Raw genomic sequence first — 10,057 nt, 5'->3', positions numbered from 1 at the left:
TCATACATAAACATATCCACTAGATTTAGAGTTCATCGCACTCACATATTGTTGAACTAACACCTAAGTCCAGAAAAACATGAATTTATGAAAATTAAGCACTCTCATGACAGACTTACATGGATTTAGGATAGAAATTTTCATTCTCTTGTTTTAATACTAGAGCACAAAGAATAGGCACTGAAAAATGTTTGTTGGATGGATGGATGAGTGGTAAGATGAATCTGTGACATTAGAGCATCTCTTCTCCTTGCATTGTGTCATGTTTAGAAACATGCCATCAGAGAACAATAAATGGCACGCCCTCCTCTAACTGAATGTAGACGAGTCCAGAAACTGCAGCACAGCCATTCTGAGTGTGGTCCAGAAAGAACAGACGCTCACTATCCTTGCAAGTAACCTTCACTAGCGTGGACTTTTGTGGTCTGATAAAGATGATAAATGTTTTTCTTCGGAGCCCAACAACACAAACTATCCATGTTAATGCATGTTTTATCACAGAATTTATTACCATTCAGATAAGGCTGCTGAAAAATAAATGCTACATCTATGCAGATAGCTCATCTTAAGGATTTGGAGACAAATGGAAACTTCAGGCTTCTTAGTGCTCTTTACATCCATTCTGCTGATGAACTTCCATGATGAAAACAAAGGAATAGTTTAAGTTCAGTTGCTTTTCTTTTTCTTATTTTTAAAGACGTCTCAGTTTGGTAAAACTTCCTGAAGATATTTCCTTCATTTTTCCAAAAGTTGTTTCTATTTTAGATAAACCCATGAACACAAAAAGCTGTGTTTTTAAATTACCCCATCCATAAGAAGATATCAGCATATTTGATAGTCTTTGAGCAGTAAACATAAGAAAAACCCTTCAAAACTGTATTTTTTTTTTAATGAAAATCTTGGGGACAGACAAAAGGATAGAAGAGAGAGAGAGAGAAAGAGAGAAGAGGTAAGAGGGTAGGGTTTCCAAAACTATCACAAATTGACCTAAAGCAGAATTATTGGTAATTACAAGTTGATTAAAAAATTAGCAGAACAGTGATTGTTTAAAGGCTTAAGCAGTTCTTGCTACAGCAAATTTGTTTTTTAAATTAACTAGTCCCGTCTGAAGGATTTGTTCATTTAGTAAAACATGGATGCCAAAACATAAAAAATCTGAAAAGACTAAATGTCTGGTCTTGAGCAGCCTACCAGTTTCGTCACTTAATAAAGTTTGATGATCCTCGAGGTGACCTTGCACAAATTTCTGGTGTGTGTGCCTGTGTGTGAGACAGAGAGACAGCAAGGAATCGAAAGGGCCAACATCAAAATAGCCTGTTGTCTACATTGGCTTTAATTCAGTACATTACCAAAATACGCCCAGAAAGGAACGATCATCTTTAAATATGTCTATGAAAATGCGGAAAAATAGCGTAGAGGCATAGAACTCGACAAGTACAAGATTATTGGACCTAGTTTTAATACAGATACTTATACACACACACGCACACCCCTGCACAGATACACGTCAGTAACTCATGATTCTTCTCATTAGTTTTGTTTCACTAGTTCCCTTTTGAGCAGTGAGATTTTTAACAATTAAAGCATCCGAAGGATGAAGGAATTATACTGCTCGGGCCACAGATAAAAACAGGTGCATATGGTGAGCCTCTGTCTTCTGAAGAGTGGCCTTGCTTGTTTGTACAGGTGGGATGATTTCCGCTATTCACACCAAGTCTCAGAAGAGGGCCTGGAAGGAGGTTTAGGTACAAAGACTGTCCAAACAACACTCAGGAGAGGCATGCTCAGACAATTCTGAGGATACCTGGTTCTTAATGAAAATATTTTCTTCCAAGAACCAGTAAGAAGGTCAGAGTTATGATACAGATATTTATAGTCTATGAAAGTGACCATTTATGAAAAGCAGCAAACTGTATAAGGAAAGGAGTCAGGATACCATGGAGGGAGTGCACTGGAGCGAGAGGCACTGTGGCCTGCAGACAACCACGGGGCAGGGCGGGGCGGGGGACGGGACAGGACTCAGTGTTTTTCAAGACATGAGTCTCAGATGAGTGTGCCATTCTGTGTGGCTCCTACCCGGACCGGCTTCGTTCCACGAAATCATCCGCATTTTACCAGTGCATTCCTGTCCGTGATCGCTTTCTCTGTTTTTTACAAAGGCAATAGATAGGAAATACAAATAAACCTGAGGATAAAAAAAGATGAAAGGTAATTAGGAGGAGAGGCATTTAGGTCTATATATTTGAAAAGTTTCCATTTTCCATTTTTCATTTTGCAGTCATTTACAAATGATTGCTACTTAGCAAAACGTGTGGATGAAGGCGGGGAGACACCTACACTATGAAATGGATTTACTCCTATAAGATGTCATTCCATGTTAGTTTTCTGGAGTTCTCTCCCCCTTTGAACAACCTCTCTGACACCAGTTTGAATATAGAATCATTCTTCTATCAAAATACACAGTCTTAGGTTGATCTTCTTTATTATCCCTAGTCGTACCATTTGCACCCTGATGGGATACTTCAGTCTCGGGCAGGACAGCACATTACTTAGGAACATGGGCTGTAGAGCCAAATGCCAGGTTCAAGTCCCTCTTCTGATACATATGAGGTCCTAGTAAGCCTTATTTTCTCCATAGTAAAATGTAAATAATAACAGTATCTACTTCCTAAAATACTTCCTAAATTGTAAGAACTTAAATGTCAGTTACTTTATAATTTTATCTGTCCTGTACATGTAAATTACTTGCTCAATAGAAATTTACATACAAAAATTTATTTTATTTAGAAAAGAAAAAGTAATCCTACCTATTATGTGGAACAGTCATCAAAGCAATCTTTATCTATAGTGTTTAATTCAAAATTCTCTAAAGCAATGGTTCTCAAAGTCTGGGGTCCCTGGACCAGTGGCATGAGTATCACCTGGGAACTTCTTAGAACTGGAAATCCATGGGCCCTGCCCCTATATGGGTCAGAAACTGAGAGTAGAAACCAGGAACCTGTGTTTTAACCAGTCCTCAAGGTTATTCTACAACATGCTGGAGTATGAGAACCACTGTTTTAAAACACATATTTCAGTAGACTTGTATGAAGGAAACTATACAGAATCACTCATACATTTTCTGTTTGCCAGTGCTGAAGTATATGTTAGGTATAAGTTCCTATTCATGTTGAAGGTATCTTTTTTACCCAGGGTACACTTTCACTAGAACAAACCAATTATACAAGGGTATACCGGAGTCTTTTTTCTTGGTGGTCCAACCTAAACTCAGAATCAGAAAATCTGGGTTCCAGTCCATTAGACTCTATCATTAAACTACTTGTTGTATTAACTTTCATATTAAAAGGGAATTAATAATGCTTTATAAGATAAATGAATCAAAGTCTTTACAGACTGCAAAAGTGTCACACAAATACATCCTATATGAAATAGACCTTCTGAATCCATAAATCACGTGCTGATTGCTCATCTAAAGCAAGAATGGAACGGATATGTCCACTTAGTAACTGACTCATGTTACTACATTTACACTCATATTTTCTCTACAGCACTCAAAAGATTCTAATCTCAGATATGTTAAGTGCTTCTTACCGATTACAACTGCTATGGCCCCTAGTGCTAATCCCAAGACCAGGATTAGAGGTGCAACGAATAATTTTCCAGCTGGAAAACAAAAGGCAAGACCATTTAGAGTCTTAAAACTAATTTATCAAACAATTTCAGCAATGCTTTTTAATACCACAGTGTACATTGTTTTTTAAGAAGTGTGATTATAATGAAGGCAATATTTCTCTTAGGAAATGGATCAGGTGTAGAACAAATATACTTATGTAAATTCAGTAACTCCACAGAAGTCCTGGGGACATTAGTCAAACATTTCATAAATCATTTAAACTTCCTAACCAATAAAATTCCAGTGTTAGTGGTTCACTTTATTCTACCAGGACCATTCATCTTGGTGCTTTTCCTTTAGATCTCTGTCATTTTTCAAGATTCTGAAAGATTAATAAGGGAGTGACAGACTCTGAGTTGGCAGAAGAAAATCTAATTAGCTCACAAAATGGAAAGCTAATAGGTGCTATAGACGGCTTACATCTAAGCCCATATCTGAAAAAGTGATTTACTTACTTCCTGGGCCCAAAGAAGAGTAATAATATGAAGACCTAACCAGCTGAACTACAACTGGGATGCTTAAATATTGTTATGGAGCGCCTGGTGGCTCAGTTGGTTAAGCATCTGACTCTTGATTTCAGCCCAGGTCATCATCTCAGGGTCCTGGAATCCAGCCCCACATCCAGCTCTGTGCACAGCCAGGAATCTGCTTGAGGATTCTCTCTCTCCCGCACTCTCTCCCCCTGTCAGTGCTCTCGCTCTCTCTCTCTCTTTTTTAAAGATTTTATTTATTTATTTGATGGACAGAGATCACAAGTAGGCAGAGAGGCAGGCAGAGAGAGAAGAGGAAGCAGGCTCCCTGCTGAGTAGGGAGCCTGATGTGGGGCTTGATCCCAGGACCCTGGGATCATGACCTGAGCCGAAGGCAGAGGCTTTAACCACTGAGCCACCCAGGCGCCCCTGCTCTTGCTCTCTTAATAAATAAATAAATAAATAAATAAATATCTTTAAAAATAGAAATAGATAAATATTATTGGAAAAAATTACCAATAAACATACAGTATATTTAAGGTTATTCAAATGAATCATTTTAATAAATTCAGAGAAAAAACTGATACTGCCGGGGGGGGGGGTAAGGGAGATGGACAAAATGGGTGAAGGGGAGAGGGCAATATAGGCTTCCAATTATGGAATGAATTAAGTTACTGGGATAAAAGGCATAGCATAGGGAATATAGGCGGTGATATTGTAATGGCGTATGGTGGCAGATGGTAGCTATCCATGTGGGGAGCACAGCATAATGTACAGAGAAATTGAATCACTGTATTGTATACCCAAAACTAATGTAATATTGCATGTCAACTAGAGTAAAAAAAAAAAAATTAAAACATAAATTGGAAGGTCTGCATTGGTCTCATGGAAAAAATAAAATGTGAGAAAAATAAAAGAAAGCACTTATAAGAAAGCTATGTGCTGGTCAGGTGGCCAAAGGATGGCATCAACCAGAACTTTTTTTTCTGAATAAATAGCTGAGGAGCGATTATACTAAATGCTGGTTTCATGTAAACAGGGCACAGAGTTCACAGTCAGAATTCCACTCACTTTGAAAGGCACAGCACACACAGAAAGAGGATAGTAGTTAGTATCTTGTCATCATATAGTAACCTTGACCTTAAGGCATGTGAACAGCCGCACCATTCAAACACAACAAGAGATGAGAAGGATGGAAGGGCTTTGCCATTTAAGGATACACCAGCAACAGCGTTCTACAATTAAGGACAGTAATTTGGAATAAGCAATTACATTAAAAAAAAAAAAAGAAACATAATGCTGTCATTTGTTGGAAGTTTGTCAGAAAAGTATTAATTTTTTTATGTTTAAGGAATGGTCTTTGGAATCATGACCAGACAGCTAGAAAATAGTCTTTAATATCTAATTTAAAAAGATGACTATTTAAATGTCTAACCATGGGATTTATTTATATTTTTTGCCAATGACAGAATCCAGTTAAGTATTATGAACTCTTTTTTTTCAAAAGATTTTATTTATTCATTTAACAGGGAGAGAGAGAGACCACAAGAACAGGGAGCAGCAGGCAGAGCGAGAGGGCGAAGCAGGCTCCCTGCTCCCCATGGAGCAGGGAGCCTTATGCAGGGCTTAATGCCAGGACTCTGAGAACATGACCCGAGCTGGAGACATACACTTAATTGACTGAGCCACCCAGGCACCTCAGTAATATGAAATCTTATTGAACAATGACATTTTTTACATTCTTAAAAGCTGTGCTTAAGAGAGTTTTAGAATATATTGGCCTGGATATTTTATTTTTATTTTTTAAGAGGTTTATTTATTTATTCTAGAGAGAGACAGAGAGAACAGGGAGGGGCAGAGAGAGATGGAGACAAGTAGACTCCCTGTTGAGCGGGGAGCCCACCTCAGGGCTCGATCCCAGGACCCTGAGATCATGACCTGAGCTGAAACCAAGAGTTGGATGCTTAACCAACTGAGCCACCCAGGAGCCCCTGGTCTGCATATTTTTAAAAAAATCTGTTTTTTCCTGTACCCATTGCTCAGTATAATCATTCATGTTTCCTTTTAAAATAATTAATATATTTTAATAATAATAATGAAACATGATTGCAGAGTAACAGCACTAATTTTTTTTTTTTCTCTAAGTATCAGAAAACTCAAAGAACCAATGAGCTTTTTCTTTGGGAAGTAATAAACTTATTCCAATCATATAATCAATGTATAATACATGTTTAATTTTACTTTTGAAACTGTTTTGAGGAATTAAGCACATCTTTTATTCCTAGATTATTAACAATTCATTTAAAATACTATTCTCAATAGCTGAAATAATATTCTATTATATCCATATATATCTTACTTAAGTATTCATGTATTTAATTTTGTTCCTTTTCTTTGCTATTTTAAAATATACCTGCAAATAAGCCACTGTCAGTCTAGATTTATCATTTTTTTAAAAGATTTTATTTATTTACTTGACAGACAGAGATCACAAATAGGCAGAGAGGCAGGCAGAGAGAGAGGAGAAAGCAGGCTCCCCTCAGAGCAGAGAGCCCAATGTGGGGCTTGATCCCAGGACCCTGGGATCATGACCTGAGCTGAAGGCAGAGGCTTTAACCCACTGAGCCACCAGGCACCCCTAGATTTATCATATTTTAAAATATCCTTCACCTTACTATCCAATTTCTTTGCCAAAGAATTGCACAGAATTTCTAATTCATTCAGTAGGGTATGAAAGTCCAGCATTGAGTATTAACAAAAAAGTTTGCTAATCAATAGTTCAAGAAAACTTTTTAATTTACATTTCTCTGCCTACTAATAGCATTGAATATTTTAAAAAATATTTATTGGCTACTTGCATTTTTTCAATTTTGGTTCCAGACTTCATTATTTTAAAAAAAATTGGATATTTATTTTCGGAGGAGACTCTAGTGCTTTTGTTCATATAAACTATCTGCCACTTAGAAATCAGTTAAAGACCTAAATTTTCTTTCCTATTATACCCTTTAACATAACACTTTGAGCATCTGTATGTAATGGTATGAGAATTCAGTACTTCTCCATCACTTTTATTCTCAACACCATTCATTGAATAATCTGCCTACTCCCACCAGGGGGATACCCCCATATCAGAAGCTGCTAAACCCATCCTCAAATCTCTGTTCTCCCTTGTTCTTTAGGAGTAGAACCTCTGATGATAGGTGGGCACACAGTCACATGGAATACAAACCATGTTTCCCATCTTCCAGCTGTGAGAGCAGAGCAGGCACTTTCTCTGCCTCTGTCCAAGGACATGTGGAGGCTGCAGTCCCAAATGGAGGGAGCAAACTGGGTTATGTCCCATGAAAACAAAGCGCCTACACTTTATTAGGGCTTTGCTATCAGCCACCTTCTCTCTTATATGGCAGGGAGAAGCTAAGTTTGTGACTTACAGAGTCATTCCTTTTCCAGCCTTTTGTGTGGCTGGGAGAGGAGTGGACCACCTTATTTGGAGTTATGGTCCAACAGCAGTTAGAGACAGCCATACGGGAGGTGGGAAAGCAGGTGTGGGAGGGAGAGCTTCTCGGAAAGCCAGCTGCTCCCTACTTGTCAGGTTTGTCCCGACACACAGGTGCATGCACACACACAGTAGAAAAGAGGCCCCAAAGGAAACCATTTACAGAAAGCTGACCATAAAATTTTAAATAAAAACAGAAGAAACTGTGCAGAGAAGATATTCCCTCTTGACAATGTTCACTGGCTGTGCATTTTATAGGCCATTAAATAACTCAACTCCTATTTTATGACCCAAGAAGAGGATTCTAGTGGCCTCCAGGCAAATAAGATGACCCAAAGAGAATGTATCCAAAATATTACGGGACAAAAAAGGCAAGAAATAACTTCCCTTATTTAAGAGTGATTAAACCAAATAACAAAAAGGGAAAAATGATGATCAAATAAGAGATTATTAAAATAAAAAATGGAAGGAAACATCTTATCACAAAATGTCATTGAAGTAGGAAAAAAACTAGTAATACAGAAAATAAAAGAATTTTGATTTTTTTGTTTGTTCTCTGTATATAGCCTTACAAATAGGTTATAGCTCAAAACTTAATTTGCAATTTAGTATCCTCATGGTAGTAATGTTATAAATAGGCATTAGATTCCCTAGATATCCCTCCAAACTCTATTTAATAAGTAAATATTGGGCATACAATTATAATACATACAAGCAAATAAACAGCAAATATATATACTACAAGCAAGTAAACAGGAAAACATTGAAAATCATTAAAACCAATCTTGACTATATTAAATGCTATTGGTTGTGAGCAATTACATTTAATTAAAGGTCAACAAGGATATTTTCATAGAGATCATACAAGATTTTAGAAAATGATGGCACTAGTTTCCATAAGGTAAGATGAATTTTAAAATATATGTTCTATCTTTTACCTAAAAGAAATGCACCATTAGCACCAGCTTTGTTCTGATTCACCATCATATGATTCTAGTAAGGTGAGAGGTCTACAATAATAATAAAGTGATGGAGGCTTAAAGAGAGATAAAAAGAGATTTTCATGAAGTAACTAGGCAAAAGTAGGCAGAAAATGGGAAATGTGGAAGATGTTTGCACATATATGAGAAAGACTCTCAGAGGAGGAAGTATTGAAGTTTTGTGTAATGGAATAGAGAGAAGAAACCTCACAGTGGATACATTCTAGAGAAGTAGGGAGCTAATGGAGGAAGACGTATCAAGTCAGAAGAACTCTTATCACACAAAGGTGGTGGCATCAGCCCAGAGCAGGAAATCTGGGTTTATGTTTGCATATTTGTGTATGAGACCATGTGTTGTTGAGGACAAAGAAGGGGGTAAAAACTTAAAGCATAAAGGCATCACATTTGGATATTTAAACTTGGGTTTGTATGTAATGAGGGCATTTGATACTCACTTCATTAACTGTTAGCTATTATATTAACTATTATTACAATAGGAACACACATACAACGGCATTGACTATATAGATACAATAAGAATCCAGCACAAGGCTCTGAAACATGGGGATTTTTATTTATTTTAGTTTTAAATTTTATTGATTGATTGAGAGGTGGGGCAGGAGAGACTCACATGCACTAGAGAGCAGGGAGAGGGGTGCAGAGGAAGAGGGAGAACAGAGAATCCTAAGCAGGCTTGATCTCACCACCCTGAGATCATGACCTGAGCCAAAATCAAGAGTCCAAGGCTTAACCAGCTGAGCCACCCTGGTGCCCCAAAGGGATTTTCAAAAACTGTATTGCATGTCCTCCATGAATGGAGTATATGTGTATAACAAGTTGCTAGGTATTGTCAACAGAAAAATAAATGTGACATGGTCCCTCTCATCAAGTGGCTTACAATAAGGTTTCAGAAATTTAAAATATGAATTTATATTTCTGCAGTATAATAAATAATTTGTTTTTCAAACAAAATCTGCTTGCTCGTATAAGTTGTGTCTAGCCACCAAATTTAAATTTCCATTCCAAACTCAAAAGTAGAGAAAATATCTTCCTCCTGTTTTTGGGTAAAGTCCCCACTAGAATACTTGGCAGGTGCTCAGAATTATCATGGCTAATACATCTGAATTCTCTTATCATCGCTTACTTCCCAGAAAACATTCCTATAAAGCATGTCAGATACTCACCACAGACTGACCCTCGCACTAATCTCCTTAGATGAGGTCTCTCTGGGAGGTAGCGATATTTGCAGCCAAATATACTGAGGTTTGATGTGTGGTCTCCAAAAAAACGGAGTTGGCGGTATCTTTCCCCACATCGATAACAAAAATTAGTGTTACATTGTGAGCAGGTCATATGGTCACAACCTTCAGTTCTCTGGATGTGGATCTGTATTGACGACAGAGGAAAAGACAGGAAAAAGTTATTATATATTTTTACA

The 10,057-nt window shown here is 37.4% G+C and overlaps 1 protein-coding gene across 1 annotated transcript in view; it reads right to left on the bottom strand.

Annotated features, from left to right (window-relative positions):
- Positions 1-1,438: 1,438 nt before the first annotated feature.
- The window catches only part of RNF217 (ring finger protein 217), a 138,573-nt gene continuing 129,954 nt past the window's right edge, over positions 1,439-10,057 (bottom strand). Inside the window, exons 4-6 of the mRNA XM_032862444.1 lie at positions 9,804-10,005; positions 3,592-3,663; positions 1,439-2,185 (exon numbers count right to left, since the gene is read on the bottom strand). Of these exons, the coding sequence (XP_032718335.1) occupies positions 2,112-2,185; positions 3,592-3,663; positions 9,804-10,005 (348 nt within the window). The 3' untranslated portion in view covers positions 1,439-2,111. The remainder of the gene's footprint in view (positions 2,186-3,591; positions 3,664-9,803; positions 10,006-10,057) is intronic.

This window comes from Lontra canadensis, unplaced genomic scaffold (genome assembly GCF_010015895.1).
Source record: "Lontra canadensis isolate GAN:19392208 unplaced genomic scaffold, GSC_riverotter_1.0 scaffold23, whole genome shotgun sequence".
In the NCBI taxonomy this organism is placed as follows: Eukaryota; Metazoa; Chordata; class Mammalia; order Carnivora; family Mustelidae; genus Lontra; species Lontra canadensis.
The sequence above is the reverse complement of the archived record's forward strand: the minus strand, read 5'-3'. Positions and strand labels throughout refer to the sequence as shown.